Below are 26243 nucleotides of genomic sequence, written 5' to 3'. Positions count from 1 at the left end.
AAAAAAACGAGCATGGTTGCTATGGTTAGTGTGTGACGTCACTGACATAGCTGATCAGACTATATAAGACCTAGCACCACTCAGTTCACACGGGTGTGATTTTTACAGTGTACTTGTGCTTAAATTAATACATAACTACACTGAACCTAGGCTATAACATGCACATGTTGATCCATATTACTGTTGATACTGGGCATAGGCTACAAACCTATACTGAATGCCCATGTACCTACAATCACATGTCTTTCCTGATAGTGATGACCCAGATAAAAGCAGATAAAAGCCTGCAGGCACTAAAGGCCGGTTCTTGGGTAACTGCCGCTCCAGGCTAGCTCTCTAGTAGCCTCGGATGCTAGGTTAATTCACTCAGGCAAACGAGTGATAGAATATTGATCATCATTCCTTTCACCACCAAAATATATATTTTTTCTTCTACTACATATTGCACACTGGTACCTCTAGAGCAGTGTGGGGGCTGATATATTTATGTGTTGTGTATCGATGTATGAGTGTTTGTTTTAAAGATTAAAGAGGGTGCTTTAGGAATTGTAAACATTTCCATGCACACAAGAATGTAACCAGAGAGCAGTGAATATCATCAGACATTAGCAAATAAAAAAACTGATGTTATAATCTTGACAGGACAGAGGAAATTCCAGGACTATTAAGAGCTATGTTGATCGGCTAAATTTGGCTTTGGGGATATAAATGTAAATATAAATTTGCGCTGTTGTGCCTTGTGCACATCCATCCATCAATCCATCTTCAACCGCTTATCCATAGTCAGGTCATGGGGGTAACAGCTCCATCAGAAAGCTCCAGACTTCCCTCTCCAGAGCAACATTAGTAACTTAATTTTGGGAGATCCCGAGGCGTTCCTAGACCATTTTGGAATTATAATCCCTCCATCTGATCCTTGGTCTGCCCGGGGGTCTCCTTCCAGTGGGACGTGCATCGAGGACCTGCCTAGTGCCCGAACCACCTAAGCTGGCTCCTTTCCAGGCGAAGAAGCAACTCTGAGTCTCTCTTGTGTGACTGAACTTCTCACCTTGTCTCTAAGGGAGATGCCAGCCACCCGTCTGAGAAAACTCATTTTGGCTGCTTGTATCCGTGACCTTATTCTTTCAGTCATGACTAACCCTAACCCACACTTCATGACCATAGGTGAGAGTAGGAACGAAGATTGCATGGTAGACAGAGAGCTTTGCCTTCTGGCTCAGCTCTCTTTTCGTCACAATAGTGCGGTACAGCGATTGAAATACCGCCCCTACCGCTCCGATTCTCCGGCTGATCTCCTCCTCCCTTCACTCGTGAACAAGACCCAGAGATACTTAAACTCCTTTTCTCCGTTTCCTGATATGAAGGCAGCCTAGTGGTCTGAACATCTATTCCTTAAAAATAGCCCATCTACAAGCTTGCGCTTGTGCGCTTGTTGATCGGCTGTTTTCAGCAAAGAGATTTGGTGTAGCGGGAAAAAGGAATGACCTAGTTTAGAGCCGTGGGGGACTCCAGGAGTATGGTAGCCTTGCGTAGCCATAGCCTTCATCTGCCTTTGCAAAGCATATTGCCGCAGGAGGATTAAGTCTGGCCCCTCTCAATTGTGAGAGGACTTCACGGCTGAAGTGGTGACGAGCAAACCAGAATTGTCTGGAACCAGGCTATAACAAACCAGGGCCCAGTATGCAAATATGGGGCGGAGCCGCGGGACATTGTGGAAAAAAATCTAATGCTGTGAGGGACGAGACTAATATCCACACACTCACATGCAGTGATATTAGTATCGCTACGAGAGGCTAGGAGTAAGGGTAAGGTACAAACATCTCAGAGACAGTGACAGTGCACCATCGATGCAACAGGGCCCAGCTGCATAATGGAACAATTTAGCCTGGTCCTCTTGCCTGTGGTCTGTTACCATGGTGACTTTCATCGTTCAGTGTTTGTGGCCATTGCAGCTAATCAGGGGGTAGTTCAGTAAGGTGTGTGTGTGTGTGTGTGTGTGTGTGTGTGTGTGTGTGTGTGTGTGTGTGTGTGTGTGTGTGTGTGTGTGTGTGTTCATCTTGGTTTGAAAAGAGCACCTGGTTCTTAAGCCACATGATGTTGCTTTTGTTTACTTTTCAGAATGATGTATGTAAAAGGTTACATGGAAATACCATGGACACAATATTTGATACATTTACTTCTTTTTTTAACCCATTTGTTCACTCTTTTTGTAATTGAGAATACAAGAGTCCCAGGTGACACCTAGAGGAAATGAAGAGCAACTTCTCACATTTTGTTTGTCATGAGCCTTAGATGCCAAAATCTTAGCTTACTAAAGTGAGACCATTAAAAAATGATACACTGTATGGCTTAAAGTGGCACTATGTAACTTTTTTAATTAATTTAATATACTGTCCAATATAAGTAAAACATTTTACCCAAATATGTAAAGTCATGTAATCATTCTCTTAAAATAAACTTACATTTATACAATGTTTTATGAATGAAAGTGAATAATATACAATAAAAAGACCCTTCAACTTTATCTTTCATTGACATTATAAGATGGGAAAAGGGCAGTGTTTCTAATGTTGTATGACCTTACTGCTGCCCAACTCTACACAGTGGACATGTGTGACTGATAGCTTATCACACGGCACAGCCAAGCCTAAAGCTACATCTGGGTTAAACAAATAGGTCAAGTACCAACCTGTTGATCCTTCCACTTATACTCAAGGTCATGGAAATTAATCAACTAAGTCAACCTTCGTTGACTTAGGACCAGAGTGCTTCTACATGTTTAATCCACCGAGTACAAATAAAATAAATAATTGTTGTCGGGCAGAACCTTAGTAGGTTCATAGTTCTTCTTTGTATTTTTCTCATAAATTAATGCCCGATTTTATACTTTTTATCACTCAGAAGTGGCAAAACATGTACGGTTTTGATATAAAATAGGTAAAACTATTAAATATATCTACATTTACAGTACATATATTTCTGCTGCTATTTTAAGTGCTTCATTGCCTTTCCTACTAACCATGCATCTTATGCAATTGTATATTATTTACTCTATTGCAAATTATGGGAAATTGTACAACAAATATTTCACCAAATGTTTTATGTTATTATTTTTTTACACTGAACCTATAAACCTGTGTGATGTTTATGTTTATGTTAAAGTCTCAGCAGTGACCAGCAGAGGGAGTAGAAGCAGATGGTTAAAGGGGTTAGTTCAGATTTTTGGACTTAAAGCTGTAGGAAATACTCCCGTGGTGGGAGTTCTGGTCTGGTTTTGGTGAATATTAAGTAGTTCTGGTCATTTGGTGGGGGGCAGTGGGGGGGGGGGGGGGCACTCATTAAAAATAAATTAATCCACAAAACGATATCGTCATTTATGAATGAAATTCAAACCAACCAATTTCTAAACAACTCCATAGATCAGATAGATAGATCATGAAAGCACTGCCTGCTGATCAATCCCTTCCTTGGATTCCCCGTGCACCAGATCACGGCACGGTAAAATCCTTTGGCTTTCCCTGATGATTAAAGTACCGTGTCTCACAACATTGACAAACGATCTGTATCAAAATACCACAAAGTCGATAAGACACCCGAGACCAGCCAAAACACAGACAGAGGGACCAGCACAACAGTCAGAGAAACAAGGTTGATACAGACCTCAGACCACCTTAACACTAGAACACTAAACTTAATTTTTGTCAAACCATCACTAAAGTCTAAACACGGGTACATTTTACTCAACGTAATATATTCCATACAAAATATTTTTCATCAAAATATATTGAAGTACTGAATCAGTGCCTCAAGTTGCCATGTATTGCTACATGGCAACTTGAGGCACTGATTCTTTAATATTTCAGCATGACTTTTCACAAAAAAACGAAAAATAGATCATGGGAGGGCCCTATCATATGGGGTCAAAACCGGTGAAAAAAGTGGGTATTATTTTAAAAATATTCCTAAAAAAAGAATAATGGAACTTCTCCTTTGGTGACGGCCCACCCTCTATCACTAAACATGGGTGAAATTCACCCGAACACCTGCGTGTAGAAAAAAACAGGGATGTGGGCAGGGAAACAAACCTACCTTCTATGATGTCACTGAGCATCATGAAGGTACTGAAAGACCCACCCACCTCAGACATCAGCAACATTATGAAAATTACAAAAATATAATTGTCCGGTTGAAAATCACCCACGTTTAGTGTTCTAGGGTTAAAACACAGATAGAGAGCCAAGCAGTCAGAAAACCGATGTCGAAACAGACCTCAGACCAGTCAAAACACAGACAGGGAGACCAGCAGTCAAAGAAACGAGCTTGATACAGACTTCAGATAAGCTTAAAACACAGAAAGAGCTCCACCTGAAATAAACAGACCTGTTGTGACCATGTTCTCACACCCCAGGATGACACACGCACGCACTCTGTCTTCCGTTGTTGACGTCTTGTCTCCAATCAGAATTAGATCAAGAGGGCATTTCAAAAAGGGCGTGGCATGAACAGGAAATTTCATCCAGGCTGAAACTAAACACACAGGAAGCGGGTTCGGAGGAACATGCGGCCAGTGGCGAAGTAGCTGTAATGTCACACTTTTCCTGCTTTCCGATTGGTTGCCCCGCTGTGTCCCCTATTGAACCACTAACACGCTTAACGCTTAAGTGGTCTGATTTGTTACATTAAAAGTATACACAATATACTATATAGACATGATCTGTTACAAGTAAAAGACCTGTATCCAAACTTTTACTTGAGTAGAATTATTGGCATCAAAATATACTTACTAAAGTAGAACTACTAAAATTAGACGCTCTGCAAGCTCACAATGCACAACATATGTTATCCAATAGCCGAATGGCTTTCCATTAATCTTATATTAAAATGTTCTAATGGTTGGGTGGGTCGGTCAGTGGACCCCCTGCGGCCCCCCATCCACCGTCAAGTGCACATACATGGATATCAACAGTGCGACATACTGTAGGTGTGAGGGATCCTCTAGTAATGTAAATCTGCAAAGTAACTAGTAACTAAAGCTGTCAAATAATGATGGAGTGGAAGGTATACAGTATGGGTAAATGGAAATAATACAGCAGGATACGTACAGTTGGGTGCCACCGATATTGACCCTTATCATTTGACCCATTTAGGCCTGACCTCAAAATTTTAAAAAAATCCTTCTAAATCCTCCAGTTTTCTGAAATAAATATTTTCACGATTTTTCAAAAATAGCAGACCTACAAGCTCGTAGCTTGTAGATCTGCTATTTTTCAATAGCTAAATTATAACATAATGTTTAAAACATCAAAAGGGGTTCCCGCCCAAAATGGGTTAACTGTCCTTTTGCACAGATCACGCAAAACTCAGCAAAAAGAAAAGGACAATATCGATGGCCTCCAACTGTATGTACTTTTCCATCATTGGATTACACCTTCAGTGCCTGCCTGTCCACTCTGACATCTCAGATGCTGGGAAGCGGTGATAACAGGGAACATTACCAGATGAGAACTCGCCAGTAAACCGATACGTATTGAGCGATTGACAGACAGAGGAGGGAGGGAAAAAAAGCTTTTCGGATTAGAAACAGTAGGGCTAAAAATAAACCTCATTATTCTCAATCAGAAATATTGGGGAGGGACGGAGAGAGAGACACACACAGACAGACAGACAGACAGACAGACAGACAGACAGACATATCAACGGTTTTAAGTCTAGGTTAGCTTCATACTGTACACGACCCCCACAGGCAGCAGTGTGTGTGTGTGTGTGTGTGTGTGTGTGTGTGTGTGTGTGTGTGTGTGTGTGTGTGTGTGTGTCCTGGGCATGACGTTAAACTGCTCCGTTGTAACTACCATCGTCAATGTAGTAGATGCATGGATGCATTTGCAATTTCTGTGGACTATGTAACTTGCATACAAGAAGGCACTATTCACCAGTGGAATCTACCAACAGTCAACGCTACCTGATGGCCCCTCCCATGAACAGCTTACTGGGAAGAGAGGCAATATACAGGCCTGACGGCCTTCCAGTGGTATGTCCGTCCGCTGTCGGACTAACCCCGGAATAGCAATGGGTGGACTTCCAGGCACATGCAGGAGAACAACTACAGAGAGCGCTTTAACACCAAGCAACAGTGCAAGACTAAGAACTTTGTTTCATATGGTGATCCAGCCTAGGACATACCCACAGACTGGTTGTCAGAGGCTTTCGACAACAAACAAAGTGTGCCATCTCTGCTGCCCTATATGGCGGAGCTGCCACTGCTTGTGCCCATGGAGTGATGAGTCATGTGTGTTGTATCATGAGGACATACATTGTGAATGTAACCTTTACTGCACCTAAAATATTTGTGTTCCTGTATGCTTTCCCTGTGTGTGGACATAAATAAATTGTTAAACTGTGTGTGTGTGTGTGTGTGTGTGTGTGTGTGTGTGTGTGTGTGTGTGTGTGTGTGTGTGTGTGTGTGTGTGTGTGTGTGTGTGTTCTTACCATTGACACAGATCTCGTACGGCATACACAAGTCGTTCTCAAACTGGCAGCCTGAAGAGAGGACAGAACAGCTCGTCAATGCAGGTTATCGGCCATTTCTATTCTATCTACCTATTTGAGTTTAAAATTAAAAGAGTACTGTTACCTTTTAGGCTGACACATGAGTAGCTATTCTTTAATCAAATGTATTCAGTCAGAATAAGAGTAAAGGTACCATGGGTCCTTTCATTTATTTCAATTGTATGTATTTTATTTAAACTAGAGTGGTGCCCGTTGGGCACTGGCCTACTTGGAACGATGCAAGTTGGAAATGCATGGCCCACCCAGTAATTATGTCTTTGTCCCTTGTTCCCTGTTTAAGATATTTGTATTGCTTTCACCTTTTTTCTTTTTATTGATAGAGGGATAGATGAAAGTAGGCTGACAGGAAATGGGGAGAGAGATGGCGGGTGACACGCAGTAAAGGCTGCCGTTTACATTTAACATTGAGTTTATTAGAAAAGATTAAGTACTAAGCAGAAAAGACAATGGAAATACATTGATTTAGACAAAGCAAAGTTTTGAAAACCTATACGATAGGATGCCTGATCTATTCTAGTTACCCATTTGGGTATTTAATTTACGGAAACACTCAAGAAAGTGAAGGTACCTCAAAGTTGTTTGAGAACTGCACTTTCCACCACCCTGTATTCATCCCTGCCTTCTGGTCATTACAAGCTGTGCTCTCTGAGAAAGGAACTACATTTCCCAGGATGGCATCTGTCTGTTCACATCAGGCACCAGCTCGTTCCTGATGAGGCCAGCCAATGAAGGAAGGGAAATCGGTCATCTTGGGTGGAGGAAGCGCTTGAAGGTTCAATTTGGAATTTCATTGCATAATGCCTTTGACTTGTTTCACTTTCTTAACTCACTTCAAAATACACCATGTGCCACGTCTACAGTACATCCTCCCAAATTCTTCTGTGTTAAGGGCGATGACTAATGCAAACACAGACTGAGAGACTAATCCTTAGGCCCACAGTAAACGCATAGATCTAGTGTCTAGTATAGGCTGGTATAGACTTAGGGATAGCTGTTGTTTAACAACAGAACTGGAATAAATGTTGTGTGCTCTGTGAACAGCATACGTATACTGGACGGACGGACGGACGGGCTCTGTAGCTCTGAATGTCACGGGAAGAGAAAGATAAGATGAAAGGGTGATAGGAAGAGAAGAGAGCGAATGATGACAGGCTGAGAGGGTGCTGAGCTGATAAAGGGGGATGGTTTACCATAGTGAGACAGAAGAGAAAAACATAAATGGAGGGAGAGATAAAACATAAAGGAGCACACACATAAAGCACACACACCTCTTTAATTGTGTTTGTGTGTGCGGCGTGCACTCACAACTCTACTCAAACCTTATTTATAAAGTCTAAAGTCAACGAACAAAGCAAAAAGGAAAGCGTAAATTAAAAACGATAGACAAAACATATTGCACAAATGAAATGCAAAAAACAAGGTATTGCGAAAACAGTACAAAACTCAACTTGAATTGAAGTCCAATGATATTTTTCATTATTTATTTTTACGATGGCAGTGGTTCTCAAAGTGTTGTCCAGGGACACTCTGGGTCACTTGAGGGGCTTCCAAATACTGTAGACCCTTACAGGTCTGTAACTTAGATGTCCCGATACCATTTTTTTTAGACCAAGTACAAGTACTTACTTTTTAGTACTCGCTGATACCGACTACCGATACGAGTACGTTTTGTTTTTGATGAGTAACCACTCATTTTACTCACTTTATCTCCAATTTCATTTCATAGTCATGCCTTGTACTTAAAATACTAATAATAAGTAATAATACTGTTACTACAATAATAATAGCCTGAAACGATTTAGAGAAAATATCTAATTCCAAAATGTTCTTATTTTTCCTTATTAGCAATAAAACGTTTTGTTCTATTCAGACACATTCTAGTATTGTCTACCTTTCATCGATTTCAAGGGAAAAAATTACCTTGTATAGCTGACTTTCTTTCATTATGCTTGAGGCAAAAAAAAGTATTGATCCGATAGTGTCGCCCGCCGCATATAAACATAGATACAGATGGATCTACACTTGTCAATTGTCATTTATGCTTGTAGATTGGCTGTTTTGGGCGATTTGCTCGAGTCAATCGAATGTTTTTGATTCCGAGTACTGTGTACGAGTACTTGAGTTGAGGGTGGTATCGGGCCCAAGTACCAATACTGGTATCGGTATCAGTACATCTCTATTCTCTAGAACCTTATAAGTCTGTAACTCTGAGAGTGTACGAATGGAACCAAATGGACCCTTGGCTATTCTGAGAGTTATGCAGGGTTCTTGAAATGAAAACAATTGAGGTTTATGCTGCTCTAAGGTCTGGGCATATTGAATATGGAGTTAGTTATTCCAGAGCCCATGGGCAGCCACCACAAAAGCTCAGTCACTTCTGAATTTCGTGCGTGCGCGCGCGCGCGCGCGCGCGCGTGCGCGCGCGCGCGCTCGCTCGCACGCCTAAATAGTGACCGCCTAAATAGTGACCGCCTAAATGAACGATTAGATTGAGGCTGTATGTGTTAACCTGTATGAGAATGAAGGGAGATGAGTGAGGTTGAAGGTGGAGAGACCGTGCGTGCGTGCGCGCGCACGCACGCACGCACGCACGCACGCACGCACGCACGCACGCACGCACGCACGCACGCACGCACGCACGCACGCACGCACGCACGCACGCACGCACGGTCTCTCCACCTTCAACCTCACTCATCTCCCTTCATTCTCATACAGGTTAACACATACAGCCTCAATCTAATCGTTCATTTAGGCGGTCACTATAGGTGGGAGGTCTTATACTGTATGCCGTTGCAGGGTTCATGCAATAACTTATGCTCGTATGCTTCTGGGGTTTGTGATCTCTGTCATGCTTGTGCAGATAATATGCAGTATTGTATAGGGGTGTGCCAAATTGCCAAATCGCACGCACGCACGTAATGTTATGGCAGATTCATGTGAGCACGCACGCACGTAATGTTATGGCTGATTCATGTGTTTGTGATCAGAAATGCTGTGCAACTTGTTGCTTCCTATTGTACAAGTTGGTATGGATTGGGCTCATGATTCACAATGCAACACGTTGCAACCTGCAACCACAGAATCAGAACTGCACCGCCCTCAATAAACTGATCACTCAAGAAGACTCTAAAAAAAGTGTAATCTGCCCTTTTTTTCTTCTTTCTAATTATTTGTTCGGCCCAAAAAATTGTGTTTATTGTCATAATTTGTCAGCTGCCGAGTTCGCTTTGTCCGAGGCTTAAAGGTCTTTAAATAAATACTTTCTGAAACGTCCATGGGAAAAAATGAATGGGAAATTCTGGTGCCCTGAAAGGGGGCGGGACTGCAACGCTCTATGGTACCCAAGTACCTTTGTGTAGGCCTACCTCTATTTGAGAAACACTGGTTTAAACGACGCTAAAGAAATCATGTAGCATGGACATCAAGGTTCCCCACTCCATAACTAGTCCAAACTAACCCAAAATAAGTCCTGTTCTCAAAATAAGTGAACGTAGTTTAACTCTTGATAGTGGAGCGCCCCCCCTCCTTTCTCTGCAAATATACCATTATGATTCTACTGTACTGTGCTGCATCCTAATATGTTTTGCATGTATTACCGATGAATTGAATGCAATGGACCACAACGGAAACAAAGCCCCTGGGGGTTTTTGTTTTATCATTTAACATAACATTTGACTGTACTAGACTGTACTGTTTAACAATACTGTTAATAAATCATCAATCATTCAGATATACTGCAGACTCAGGTACAGTAGCTGTTTAAACTACACTACATTAATTGCGTTAACGTTCAGATTCAGATATAGACCCAGGTTCAGTATCAGGGTCACGTGTTCAAGTTGATGCCTTCTCCCTCATCCAGCCTCACAGTCCCTGGTTCTATACAAACAGTCCACACTGCCAAAACACACATGGCATGGAGAGTGGAAAGCCAAAGCCATGATAGTGAGTGCTACAGGTACGCTCTAGTGGAAGTACACTTTAATCACATCACTAGGCCATCATACTATATCCACACACAGCACACGACCAAGGGCCAAGCAAGATCTCTGCAGTATACTGGTTTCTGGTACTCTTTCCGTAATGCTTTGCTTTTATATGATGGGGTAATAAAACAGCTAGCTGCAACAATGCAAAAAGTAATGGCACAGGTAACGACAGAAATTGTCACAAAAAATAGTCTGAAGAAGAGAATGAATGGGCTCAAAATGTCACCCTATAAATCAAGTGTAGTAGCGATAGTTCAGTTTGGCATGGAAAAGGCAGGAGGTGTACGCGATCAGCCCCACTCTTCGTCCCACATTCTAATTCGCTCTATACACACCCATGACGGTCAGAAGGTCTCTCCACCTTCAACCTCACTCATCTCCCTTCATTCTCATACACTTACAGGTTAACACATACAGCCTCAATCTAATCGTTCATTTAGGCGGTCACTATAGGTGGGAGGTCTTATACTGTATGCCGTTGCAGGGTTCATGCAATAACTTATGCTCGTATGCTTCTGGGGTTTGTGATCTCTGTCATGCTTGTGCAGATAATATGCAGTATTGTATAGGGGTGTGCCAAATTGCCAATATATCGATATTGCGATATATGGCGATACTTCCTCCGGCGTTAAATAATCGATACACAACACTGTTACATATATCGTGATAAATCGTTGATGAAATAAAAAGGGCCCAACTTTACAATACAAAACAAGTTGGTGATGAATACCTGAAATCGGTCGAGGTTCATTGCATGTTATTATGCTCAGCACTTTAATATGCCCATCTTATTTTATTTGTTTCTTGTCAATTACATTTTCACTACATATTTTAGTGATGGATTGATTAGGCAAGAATCTTGTACGTATTGTCCACAATAAGTATTATTATTGGTACTTATTGGTACTTATTGTGACACAACTAATCTTGTAAGATTTTGGAATAAACACCATTGCCATTATGGTTATTTATTCATTTGCAGTTACAGATAGTGTGATATATCATTAATGAAATCTCTTGTAATATATTGAAAATCGCAATATCGCAATATAGCGAATACCGTTATATTATTGTTATTGTTCGAGGGCCTAATATTGCCACAGATATCGTATTCTGAGGTACCCATATGGTCCCACCCCTAGTACCGAACCTATGAATCCGATGGGTGCGTACATTACCAGTCGGCTAAAAACCAGCACTGTATAGGTCCACAGACAAATTCATATTTTGGGGGGCCTTGATATTAAAAGGTTTGAGCACCACTGATATAGCAACATATGTTTTTTTTTTTGAAGGCATTTTGTAGAATCGCCCTCAGGTCTAATGGTTGAAGAGGTCTGATGTGTTGCTACTACTCTCTGATCTTGGCACACAAATATAATACCTGCACTATTTTTACAGAAATATAGTTGTTATGAATTGTCATCTATTGATTTTCATGTCAGTGGGAGTGTATATTACAGGGAATGCACCTGGGTAGAGTTACACCAGGCCAGCTGTTTTTAAATTACATGCATAACAAGTTCACACTACGGATTCTGAGTAATCAACTAGGCTACTATAGTAAGTAACCAACTAGCTACAAAATGTGGTTGCACTGATTGTCAGCTATCGGTATGCAACTATGCATGCGTATATTGACAGAAACATCTGAATAATTGCATTCCACAGTTATACTACAGACAACAGAATGCTACCATGTCAAATGCATCCTGCCCCTGTTGCCCCAAAACAATAAGCACAATCATGTCCATACATGTATGTGTCATACTTCTCAACAAAATACATTGGCATCCATATTTGAATGACTATGCCATCTAATGGGCCAAATTACTATTTTCTTAGAGTCTTAGAACACCAGCTAAAGCTATGCTGTGGTTGAAATATTGACTCTCTTATGTAATATAGGGGGCATACCCTATACTGTGCTCGCAGCGTACGTTCAGACGTGCCCAGGTAGAAATCGATGCAAAGTATGAGATTATGAATTTATTTATGGATCTGGGAGGATACAGGATGTATTAATATCACAGGGTCACATGTGTCTGTCTCCCACCATGCCATTCTCAATCAATAACTGTAGACTAATATGGAAAGCATTCAGCCTTATTGCTTTCTGGTTCAAGTACAAATGAGCTGATTTGCATAGAGCATCGATAATGTGTGTGTGTGTGGCGATCTGTTTACAAGTTGCCCAAGTGTAAACAAATGTCAGCCTTGGATACACATCCTGGTACAAATCCTTGGTGCATTTACCCATTTGACCTGTAGCCTAAATGTAACCTTACCAAATGGACCCATTTGTAGGCTACACTCTTGTGTCAAATTAATTAACACTGAGGATTTGACTGTGTACTATGCTACCATATTTGTAATAATAATAATAATAATAGCCTGCATATTAGGCTAGTGATAACAACAACAACAACAAATAAATAATAATAATAATACTAATAATAATAATAGGATACAGATGCAGCCAGCGCTGCAGTCAAAACACCGGCAGCTAATAAAATATTGACACGGCTCCAAATGATAGCAGCATGGCCTGATGTGCGCAACACGGTCCCATAATATTTACGAGAGATATCAACACGCGCGTCGTTTCGCTGTCGTTCCCCCGATTAGGGTAATTAATAATCCCGTATTGTTCATAACGCAGTTTAGAAGACCGACTCACCGATGGTCCTGTCCGCGGAGGCAGGGCAGCAGGACGGGGAAGAGAGAAGGAGGAGGACCACTGCCAAGAAAATAGCAAACGGATCCATGTTTTCTTGTCTCTGCGCTATTATCATCAATCCATCTCTTTACAAGTGATTGTTTTTCTTCCCTCGGTTCGTTTCGCAGATAAATAAATAAAGCCGGGAGGAGTGAAGCTACGACCAGATTGATGGGTGTTATTAAAAAGGGAATCCAGGCCGTTCCTGGCCGCTCCTGAAGCAGAATAGGCTAGTGTGCTTTCAGCACTACGAACCGACGAACAGCAACCTAACCCCGCCCCCTCTCTCCTCCCCACGGACCCCACCTCTCATCTTCTCCTCTCCTCCTTCCTCCCCTCTCTTCTACTTGGAATAGACTGTATGCTCCACTCCCCCCACACACACCCTCCCCTTCTTCTCCCTCGACCCTCATCTGTCTTCATCTCCTCTCGTCTCCCCTGATTATCTCCTCCTTTTTACCGCTCCTCTCCCATGGAAAGTCTCCCATGTTCAGTGAGAGGTGAAGCAAGGCTCAACCAACAGTGTTGGCCAATTCTACAATTTGATGCCTTCTAAATCAGTAGTAACCAACTTTCAAGATTTTTCAAAAAAATTCAAAAATAGCAGAGGTACAAGCTCTTCGTACCACCCTCCCACGCTGCAAGCTTGTCTGCTATTACAATGCAATTATGGCAATTATGGTTTGACCCTAAAAAATTTGCAACAGAAGGTTTCTCAACTGTTTTGTGTAGTATTAGGTGTCCTTAATAACATACTAAAAGTTTACCAAAGTTTGACCATGCGAAAGGTGTTATTTTAGCATAATATGCATAATATGCCCATAACATCCTATATAAGGCAAAAAAGTCCAAATTTCATCATTCTTTAAGTAACATGTGACATATGAAACTAGGGTGTTTGCATGATTCTGAATCCATTCCAAGCATTAGTTTTGCACAAAAAACACTCCTTGGGAGGAAAACGGCACATGGAAATAAAGGCAGATATATTTCTGAGCACATTTGGTCAACTGGATATGGCCTAATTTAGCCCAAGGAGTGTTTTTTGTGCAAAACTAATGCTTGGAATGGATTCAGAATCATGCAAACACCCTAGTTTCATATGTCACATGTTACTTAAAGAATGATGAAATTTGGACTTTTTTGCCTTATATAGGATGTTATGGGCATATTATGCATATTATGCTAAAATAACACCTTTCGCATGGTCAAACTTTGGTAAACTTTTAGTATGTTATTAAGGACACCTAATACTACACAAAACAGTTGAGAAACCTTCTGTTGCAATTTTTTTAGGGTAAGGTGCCTTTTTTTCATATATGCCCTCACCTAAGATGCTACCCCAGGTTTTAATGGGTTGACACTTAAACCTAAATCTATACTTAGTGAAATAGACCTGAGTTACAAGTGCAACTGCACTTGATCGTTTCACTCTACACCAAATCTCTTTCCCAAAAATAGCAGATAGACAACGTGTTGTGTTGTGATCCGTTGTGTTGCCGATCTACAAGCTCACAATGTGTCGCAAATTGTGATACACTGTGAGCTTATACCGGTATAGATGTGCCATTTTTGGCAAAACGTTCCCCCCCAGAACAGGGATGCTGGGGGTCAAGTGGTTAAAGTGTGTCAAGTCAACAGTGTCCACTGTCCATATAACAGGGTCAGAAGAAGGACAAACAAGTCTTCCATGTTCAGATATATACAATATCAACAGTGGCAGCCTATGTCATTCCTTCCGATACCATGCAATTAATCACATGATGATATCATTTAAATTTGATGTCAACTTTTTCTGGATCGGGGACCACTTGAAGATCTCAAAAACATTCTCGGCCCACCCATCTGACCACCCATATTATGGGTGGTCCGCATGTGCATTTTTAGAGAATGTTTATTTGAATGATGAATCAATTGTGTTCATTCATGGCTTGAATCAATGCAACTGACATTACTATATATTTGTAGCAAAATGACAATTTATCTTTCAGGGTTTTAAAGAAAAAATACCATTAGTATTTTTACATATACTTTTGTATTATCAATGAGTGTTTTGCCAGGTTGGGAACCGGTGACCGCTGTTCTATTCTACATGTTATTCCCACCGAAATGTACATTTCAGAATATATTATGAGCATTCCCCTCATACATACAGTACATATCTTCATGTATTATTGATAGTGGATGTAGTGTGTCTTCAGCCAGAGAGCAAACACTCAACATAATCACTTGTGACAGTCAACTTCTCTGAACATATCCTATATAGTATATACTGTACAATGTACATGCTTGGACCCTCTGCATGCCTGTCAAGGTGTGAGTTTCTCCACTTGGTCAAATACAATGTCAAAAATGAATAAATTACCAGTGAATAATTGTGTTTACTTTTTATTTATACCACCATCATGAATTTTTGCCTAAAAGACAAGTGCACGTATACAATTCACACAGTATAGCATTTCATGGTATCATATCACTAAATGAATGATCATCAACCATGTAGCGCTGCGTGATGCGGATAGTATCACTGTATCACCCATATTAACACTGCACTGCAAGCTGAAAAGCAGACATAACAGGCTGATATGAAGATATATGAGTTTCATTTTCAAACTTTTAACCAACCTTTAACAACTGGGAAACAGTGTTTCAAACTTTAACCAACCTTTAACAACTGGGAAACAGTGTTGTCCGTTTCTACCTGCATTTAGATGGCGTCCCTTTGTTGGGCATGTCATTATGGATGAAATGAAATGTATAAACGGTTTCAAAAATAGCAAATCTACGACTACAAGCTCACAACGTGGTGCATAGGTAAAGATTTCCCTATTTTCACTCTTTGTTTCACAACAAAGCTTATAGCACTGGTTCTTTCTTAACGTTGGACCAGGGGAGCCCCAGGGTCCTTGAGGGAGGAAGTTAAAACACCCATGCATGCCCCATTTAGGTTTTTTTAGCTACTCAAAAATTGCCACAACAGAAGATCTGCTATTTTTGAAAAATATTTTCTTCTTGGGGGTCCCTGCCAAACTATTTTCAAATTTGGGTCCGCAAGCCAATTGAGCCAAATACACAACAATGTGGGGGTCCTTGACATGAAGTTGTTTGAGAATCACTGGTACTGAAGGGCTTCAGCCATTTTCATCTTATCGACATATAATTGGTCTACACTAATGCTCATTACTGTATAAGTTGACTTCATGTCTGTGTCTCAGAGGTGGGCTGTGGACAGTGTGTGTGTGTGTGTGTGTGTGTGTGTGTGTGTGTGTGTGTGTGTGTGTGTGTGTGTGTGTGTGTGTGTGTGTGTGTGTGTAATTGCAAGCAGTAACTGGTTGCATACAATGCATAAACTGGGCTGTATACATTGAACCAAATGTGTACACTAAAAACTAGAAAAAGTGCCCTTCTGGGCACAGGTCTCCACCAGGAGGATAGGAGTGTGTGTGATGTTTGGCAAAATGTTTAGGAGCAATATAAACGTGTGTGTGTGTGTGTGTGTGTGTGTGTGTGTGTGTGTGTGTGTGTGTGTGTGTGTGTGTGTGTGTGTGTGTGTGTGTGTGTGTGTGTGTGTGTGTGTGTGTGTGTGAGACGCAGCTTGGCCTGTTGTAGCGCCACCATGAAGCTGATTTGAAAACTGTCAAGTGGCATTTCTTCCTCAGCCTAGTGGGAATATACATGCACAGTTTCACCACAATCGGACACTGCGTTGAGTAGTTGTGGCGATTTGTACAAAACGGGTACAAAGCGGGGTACTCCTGAAAAGTTTAGAAGCCAATCGTAGCCAATGAGGGTGGATTATGAGAAATCAAACAAACCCGTCTTGATCACATGACTATGGAGAGCATGTGTACCGATTTGCGTGACATCTGGATAAAATCTGAAGGAGTAATATTAGAAAATGTATTTTACATATGTCGGCCTCCTGGTGGCGCTATAAAGAGCAGATGTGAAACATTCCAGGCAAAGGTTTTTCCTTGGCCTATGGGAGTTGGCATACAAAGTTATCCACAGATCCGTGCAGTTAGAGGTAAAAACACTTTTCGGCCAGTATAGCGCCACCATGAGGCTGAGTTGAAAATGTTCATGTGGCATGTCTTCCTCGGCCTAGTGGGAATGTGCGTGCACAATTTCACGGAAATCACACGATGTGTTCATGATTTGCAGCATTTTGTTTGAAACTGAGCACTCCTGCGAACTTTGGAAGCCAATCTTAGCCAATCAGGATGGAGTCTGAGAAATCTGAAAGACCCGTTTCGTTGAATGGCTCTAGAGAGACTGTGTACCAATTTGCGTGATGTTTGGACAAAATCTGTAGGTGTACTGTCCAAAAACTAGTTTTGCACAAAGCGGCCTCCTGGTGGCGCTATAACAGGCCATTCTGGAAATTTTGGGGCAGAGGTTCATCGTTGGCATCCAGGGAGTGTGTGTGCAAAATTTGGCATCGACCGGGTTAACGGTGCCGGAGATTAGCTGTTCACAGACGGAAGGACGGACACACACACACGGACACATGGACGGACGGAGTGCAAAACATACTCTCTCCCCATGCCTTCGGCCTGGTGGAGACAACAACAACAAAACTACACTGTCAAGGGTTTCACAGTGTAGTATTGGTGTCCAAGATATTAGATAACAATTCCTATCAAACTGGACCCTTCAAAGCATCGGCGGAACTGTAACACACTTTCACCAGCAGGTGGCGGCAAATATCAAATAACCACAGTGGCGATCACCAAGACGAGCCCTGACGTAGGCTACGTCTCGGCTGACTCGGATGTTTACATTCTGAGGAGACAAAGGCACACAACAGGGGCTACCACTTAGCTGTTATTACTCTGTTTGAACTTAAAATAGAATCAAGGATTCTAATATGACTTTGCTGCAAACACTTAAGTCCTTGATCGACCAGCGGCTCTCTGTGGCTGCTGGAGAGATCTTTGTGATGGTTGAGAGCGTTCTAACAAAATTCGAGCAGCAGGCTTTCGGCTCCAAACAACACATCGAACACCATCGCACACTACTGGATATAAAACTACACAGAAACACTAGCTTAAACCCAGCAGGTTGGTACCGTACCGTACAGTCACACATCCCTACCTAGTACCTACCCTAGGTCTGGTCCATGGAGAAGTCCTTGGTTAGGACCAGAGCTATACATCCCCATTACCAGTCTGTAGTGTACAGACTCAGACTGTACACACGTCACACGCAGTTTAGTAATTTGGTTCCATTTCTCAGAGATTCGAGTTTGGGTTCCATGGCCTAATATTCATACAGTGAATATATCCTACCATCCTAGTGATACATACAACACTTCATGCTTCTCTGCTATATTCTTGTAGCTGCGTACTCACTCGAGGGCGTCCTTGAAAAAGAGCTTGCTCTAAATGGGCTTCCCTGATAAATAAAGGAAACAGAAAGAAAGACTCACCTAATGAATAGCTGCAACTTGTGTCAGCTCTGGTCATCTTGTTTCATATCCATTAGAAAGCTGGGGAAGAATAGAAAACCATGCATTTTGTCCAATATCTCCACTTCTCCATGAGATTCACATGGACAACAGAACATTCTCTGCATGTGTTACTGATTAATCACACCTGCTGTCTATAACAGCCATAGATGAGATAATGTGTTTTGTAAACAGGACAAATAGCTGGACATTGATATGAATTCACGATTCCTAATGATACAGAGCAGCTTTGTTTTGATTAATATTGAGATCAACCAGCTATTACTTTGCTGCAGGCTATTTATTCGTGAATTGTATTGCATCTTGATTCTTCCACATAAGCTGCACTGTAGCTCCAAATGTCTGTAAGCTGCATGGCTCTGCCACACTGCACTAGTCATCTAGTCTAGTAGTACAATGGCTCTCAAAGTGGGGTCGGGGGCCCTTGAGCAGGTTCCAGGGGCCGGGGTCACCAGCTAAATAATAAACATTTTCCGGTCAGGATACCAGTTTTATCCAATCAGGAGAGAGAACTCATACAGGATAAATAAGTGAAATTGTAAGTGATGACACTAAACTGAAACAAAATTGGTACTGGAAGTCTGAAACAGAATAACTGATAAATGAGTAGGCTACTCTCTCCTGTTTGGTTGAACATTTGCAACCCACCTGAAAATGTATTTTCTCTTAATAAAGAGCTGGAGAGACAGGGGGACCCCTGTTTTTGAACAAACACTCTATAGCTATGGATCCTATAGCCTATCTGAATATAATATTTAACATAAAAAAAAGTTTTGTTTTGACCAAAACATATCACTCTAACCTACCTTTTTTTCTTTCTTGTGTACACCCTGTGTATAAAGAGGTTTCCCCTGAAGAGGAGAGGAGCCATAGTCTGGTCCAGGAGAAAACAGAGCAACATAAGGAGCTACATCAAAGACCAGAGGAGACATTAATCGTTAGTAAGCCGTGGAGCTACATTCTCTCAGGTAAAACAAAAGGGAAAAAAGGTACCCATGTAAAACATATTTGGGTCGATTTCTGGTTTACCCGGGCTTGCCATGTGTGAGCTTAAACCGGTTTGATTTTATGTGAACTGTTTAAAGCACAGGCTTTACCTTACCATGATGTAACTCTTAATATTGGTAATAGACCGTATCTTCAATAGTTGTTCCGTTGATAGAAAATTGATAGTCCAAAATAATCTTCCCTTTGGGTTACATTGTGCAGATTTGTGCCATAAAACAGTCACTCATAAAAGTCAATATATTAGCACAGAAACGAATGCACACAAAGCTGATTCTGCCAACGTATAACATTACAAAATCCGGCACGGCATTTATTGCGACTGTAGGTCGCAGTTTACTATGAAAACCTGTATGTCAGTCATGTCACGCCTTGTGTCACGCCTCCATATATGGCCACGCCTCGTGACATCACGCCTCACGACATCACGCCTCGTGACACTGACGGCACTGAAGATCACGACACTGACCTCATAAAACCCTAGATAGCCATACATGGAGATCACCTAGATCTGTATGCAGATCACCTAGATCTGCATACAGTATATGGAGCCGGCCAGCAACTCTACATCTGACCTCAAACCTTAAACCCTTAGATCGCCATATATGGAGCTGACCTGTTCTGACATTCCATATGTTGACCCTCCCCACCCATCCTTCCTCTTCGATGTCTCCCTTTTGACTGATACCTGTCCATTCAAACTCTAGACGGGCCTGCCCCAAAGTTATTAGCAGAGTTCTCAACAGGCCCGAAAACTAAGGCCCAGCCCTACCTGGGCCCTCATCAAATCCTGTACACTCAAGACACTGCCCCCGCTGCCACCCTTAGATCTCCATATATGGAGCTGACCTGTTCTGACATTCCATTTGTTGATCTGACCTCATCAAACCCTGTACACTCACGACACGCTCCATATATGGCCAGTACACTACAGAATTCATTCCATATGTTGATATGAGCCCCCATGCCAAAGTGCCAGCGGCAGCGCTCACCCAGCAGTCTGCCGTCATCGGTCATCCACGCCCTCAGTGCGTCTGGTGTATTTATTCTTTAATAAAACTTTAAATGTGTTGCCTTGAATTAGGAAAATAGTTCAATTCTTCAAAATAGTATACCGTAATTTCCGGACTATAAGCCGCTACTTTTTCCCCATGCTTTGAACCCTGCGGCCTATACAACGGTGCGGCTAATCTATGGATTTTTACAGCTAACGGCCACTAGGGGACCTTCTAAATCTATCTCTATGGCCGGCTATGGCCTCTATGTGGCTTATAGTCCAGTGCGGCTTGTATATGTACACATTTGTTTTTGAGTGGTGTAAACCACTCCTACGACTGGCTTTGTTAGTTTACGTGTCTGTCTGTCTGTCTGTCCGTGCGGTCACCCAGTTCACACGGGTGTGATTTAATTACGTCAGACATTACGTCAGACCACAGCTGATCAGTCTATATAAGACCTTACACACTCTTTTTTTCCCCCTAAATTTAGCTGGTGTGGCTTATATTCAGGTGCGCTTTATAGTCCGGAAATTACGGTAATCAACAGGAAGTTCATAAAAAACAATATATGCCATGTCAGGTTATGTAATGTTACCCGTTTTGTTTGGTCCGTTTGTTTGTGTTTGCTAGAAACAGTGACTTTCAGATAGTGTGCCCGCTTTCAGAGTGGGCACACTATTTTGTTTATACATTTTCAATCAACGGAGCAACTTTTGAAGTTATCATGCTAATCTGTTATGTCATGGTAAAGTAACTACAAAGACAAGCCAACTGTAAACAGAATCAGTATCAGTTTTGTCACATCAAAGTGGGTGAAATTCATTTTCGTGCAAACTGGCCATTGCGTGAATATTACACCGTCACCTGCTGCTTCACAAGAACAATGTTGGCATGAGAGATTGACACATATTATGACTATAGGACTATACACTTCACTATATAGTTCACTATACAGTTCAAACATTCAATTGTTGGTTTCCTCTCATTTTCTTTGCTGTAGACTCCATGCTTTCCCCTGAGCAGCAGGAGAGGAGCTCCAGTCTGGTCCAGGAGGAACCAGAGCCACCACAGATTAAAGAGGAACAGATGGAGGAGCTTCTTCAAAGACCAGATGAGGCTAATGATTCAATATTGACATTCCCAGGAGTGACGAGTGAAGATGATGATGATGAAAACAGAAAGACAGAGCCTCTAGCCAGCACCTCAACTGAACACACGAACACGCAACCTTATGTAAAGGGATTTAATCTAAAGGACAATGCGGAGAAACATATTAGGACTCATACAGGGGAGACGCCCTTCACGTGTACAGTTTGTGGCAAAGGCTACAGTCAAAAGTATCTTCTAAACAGGCACATGAGGGTGCATACAGGGGAAAAACCCATTTGTTGTACAGTTTGTGGCAAAGTGTTTGCCTATATGGGGAATTTAGAAGTACACATGATTACTCATACGGGGGAACACCCCTTTAGTTGTCCAATTTGTGAACAAAAATTTAGCCGGAAAGATCATGTGAGGAAGCACATGAGTTCTCATACATGGGAACAGCCCTTTAGTTGTACAGTTTGTGAACAAAGATTCAGACGAAGAGAGAGTCTGAAGAGGCACATGAGGACTCATACAGGGGAAAACACCCTTTAGTTGTACAGTTTGTGAACAAAGATTCAGACGAAGAGAGAGTCTGAAGAGGCACATGAGGACTCATACAGGGGAAAACACCCTTTAGTTGTACAGTTTGTGAACAAAGATTCAGACGAAGAGAGAGTCTGAAGAGGCACATGAGGACTCATACAGGGGAAAACACCCTTTAGTTGTACAGTTTGTGAACAAAGATTCAGACGAAGAGAGAGTCTGAAGAGGCACATGAGGACTCATACAGGGGAAAACACCCTTTAGTTGTACAGTTTGTGGCTCTGAAGATATAAGGATTCATCTCTCTCTCTACACCAGGGGTTCTCAACATTTGTGTCTGGGGACCCCCGGAAATGCTTTGGCCATGTCTCGCGACCCCCCGCCCCGCACCAGATATAATCATTAAGGGAAGTTTATGCATGTACTATGTGTACTATGTAAACTCGTCATTTCCATTTTCCAGCCATTCAGTTTTTTTTTTTAAATAATTTGGGGACCCCCCAAAATAATTTGGCGAGCCCCCTAGGGGTCGCGACCCACGGGTTGAGAACCCCTGCTCTACACCATCCTCAGACAAGCCCTGCAGCTGCGTTTCCAGTCATCTTGATGAACCATAAATTTGGCCAGCTAGTTTTTCACACCAGCATTTTTCTTTAGCCCATCAAAGTAGTAATAGGTTGGGCGGTTTAGAAAAAATTAAACCCCAGTTTACTATCACCCAAAACTCTGCGGTACTCGGTTTTACTGTTTAATTCATTTTAACGTGGCCATGCGGCCCGCATTATTGACTGTAACTTTTTTTATATTTGTATCTGTCTATCACAAGATGGCCCCTTTCACCTGTCTAGAATAAAGAATTGGATCTCAGTGATTTCACGCATTACATACATATCTTGTATGGTGTCAGAAACAAGTCAAGAACTAACCTAAAATGAATGTGTGCATAAACAATGAACGACACTTGGGATGTCAGTCAAGAGCATGGCAGCAGAAAGACGCGTGTCATCTTGGCTGTTCATATTATGACCTGCCTCGCCCTCGACACAGTCACACAGTCAACCCTGCTCGCACTATACAGACAAATGTACTATACGAACTTGTCATAGGGCGGGGCCGTGCTCCGAAAATAGCATATCTACAAGCTTACAGCTTATGTCGCAGGCGCGCTTATAGATCTGCTATTCAATGCACACGGTACACACACAAACACAGACGGATGTATTAATGGTTGGAAACTATTTTTATATATCAACAAATGTAAAAATCACCTACCCAAAATATATTTATATAATATATTTTGTTGAATATAGTTTGATTGCCTCTTGCACCTGTGCAGACTGTATATAGACTATAAGTATAATTATTTCTAATCAGGATGATAATGGCATGTCATAGATCGTAATCCAGAGGAATCACATGACCTGACAATAGCAACACGTCAAAATCAAATAAGTCATTTGTTTCTGTTGATTCTCATTATTTTCTGTATGGAAACAATATTTTTGTTGCAGTCAGTGGATCTGTATGCTTCTATGCTCATTGCTCAGACATACATCCACCTTGATGCTTTTCGTCTGTCATTATTAACTGCAACTTACAAGGTTACTGGTAGAGAAATGTGAGCAACAGTGTGTCCTGATTTGTCAGAATCTGAAAAGGCATTTTCATTACTACAGAATATCCATTATATGGCATGCATGTAATAATATTGCAATAAAGTGCTGACAAGGTGCTTGCTGTGTGTTGTTTAGACTGTCACATTATAGTGCATATTTGAAATGTAGGTATCGGATTACTTTGATTACTTACATAGTTACATTATACATTGTACATTCTGTCTTTAAAATCTTCTGTAAAGGCAAAGATATCTTACGTTGGGGAGGGAAAAAACATACGGGTCCTTTATGTATACACTATCATTACTATATTATCGCTGTCGGGTGGAAACCTTGTATGCCTCCAAGGAAATGAAAAAAAAACGTTCTAAACGTTCTAAAAATAACGTTCTATTGATTCAACGTTATTGGTGCCATTGGTTTGACATTCATAAAACCCACAGACACACATAACATTCTAAAGTTGTACAAATGCACATTGCATGAGTTTGTAGATTGACTATTTTGAGAAAGCCTGATCGGGACCATTACAAGCAACCCAATGCTATATGTAAGTAGCATCTCGACTTGATCAATCATAAGCACTATATAAGACCAATTGGCGTGAATCTACGCGGGTAGAACAAACAAGCCCTAATACCACCACTTTTACAGAACTACACAACCCTTTGTAGAGGGTTTATTTGTCACTCACTGATACAGGTACAGTGAAATTATCATGATGGCACTGGCAGGATGGCAGCATACACAGACCTTTTTTTTTTTTTTACGGTCGCGGCCCACCGGGAATATGCCCGGTACGTCCTATGGCCAGTCCAGCCCTGTCTGCATGTTGGGGTGGGAGGAGGGGTAATTAAGATCTGCATGTTGGGGTGGGAGGGGGATATGATCGGCAGGTTGGCGTGGGAACCAGGGTACTGCTAAAATAAAACAGTAAACAATAGAACATTTCGGTAAATTATTTGGAACAGAATGTGACAGATTGTGACATAGGCTAAACTACATGGAAAATATAACATGTATTACAAACTCATATTATCAATAAATCTTATTGGAATAATTATTAACAAATGACGTCGGACAAGTTTGTTGAAATACTATCAGACATACTGTATCCAGATCAGCAAGCTTATGATGAGCATGGATGAATTAAGGGAACAGGTGATGATTCTGTTTACGTGTGACACCTGGTGGCAGAAAAAATAACAGCTGAATTTGTGCAAAGGGAAATAAACAATACACAGACAGACAGACAGACAGACAGACAGACACATAGATCACATGCCAAAAAGGAGTCTATGAAAGATTAGTGTTATTGTTGAAGTCATTTTGTTACCTGAACAGAACACCAACAGTCCTTGCTCGTCATCGCCCCAATGACTGGTTCCTCCTACTAACCTGACATCAGGTTCTACACAGACAAGAGAGTTGTATGTATATGTACGTACGCACGCACGCACGCACGCACGCACGCACGCACGCGCACACACGCACACACGCACACACACACACACACACACACAGTTTATGTACAGTAGCAGATACAAGATTGCTGTGTGTCTCACAGGCAGAAGAATCAGACAATGTTTCACATATTTATAGCTCATTGTGTATATTGCGTATAGCTTTTTTCTTTTTGGGCTTCATGTACCCCATCTGAGCTTCTGTTGTTTATTATATCAGATTAAATAGTGGGGGATTGACCCCCCCCCCCGGCCTGGAACTCATGACAGCTGCTCAAGGTTATCTATCTGTCAGTGGTGTGCAGTGTAGTGAGCAGGCCCCAAATGCACATAGTTCAACTTAAAGGGTTTATTTAAACAAGAACAATCCTGAAAAATGGCGCAGGAAAACACAAACTCCGGAGACAGATAAAAACATAAAAATATGCAAGACACAGGCCAAATGCTACCATTCAGAAGACAGACAAGGGAAAGGATACCATTCATTTTCAACTGAAGCCTGCAGCGACATGAAGATACAAACTGATGTTCAACACTTGACGAGCTATAAACGCTATAAAGCTGCACTGATATGAACGAAAGGGTGGATAAAGGATGGAGGAGGCCAGATTGCCACCAGAGGAACAGCAGGCTGTCTGTCTAGTAATGTGTCAAAACAAATGTAAACTATAAGGGCTTCCCAAAGAGTTATCCTAATAGCTGTCTCTTGCTGCTTAACACAAGGTGTTCCGAGCACTCATATGGCGGTTGATGGCTAGGATCGGTTTTAGTGGATGTCAGATGA

At 41.6% G+C, this 26243-nt stretch overlaps 1 protein-coding gene across 1 annotated transcript in view; it reads right to left on the bottom strand.

The window, feature by feature from the left end:
- The window catches only part of LOC306943084 (receptor-type tyrosine-protein phosphatase N2-like), a 196020-nt gene extending 177179 nt beyond the window's left edge, over positions 1 to 18841 (bottom strand). Inside the window, exons 1-2 of the mRNA XM_079529287.1 lie at positions 18707 to 18841; positions 6487 to 6537 (exon numbers count right to left, since the gene is read on the bottom strand). Coding sequence (XP_079385413.1) covers positions 6487 to 6537; positions 18707 to 18743 — 88 coding nt within the window. The 5' untranslated portion in view covers positions 18744 to 18841. The remainder of the gene's footprint in view (positions 1 to 6486; positions 6538 to 18706) is intronic.
- Positions 18842 to 26243: the final 7402 nt, after the last annotated feature.

The sequence above is a fragment of the Electrona antarctica genome (genome assembly GCF_951216825.1).
Source record: "Electrona antarctica genome assembly, chromosome: 19".
NCBI lineage: Eukaryota > Metazoa > Chordata > Actinopteri > Myctophiformes > Myctophidae > Electrona > Electrona antarctica.
Note: the sequence above shows the minus strand (reverse complement) of the source record. Positions and strands in the feature narration are given on the sequence as shown.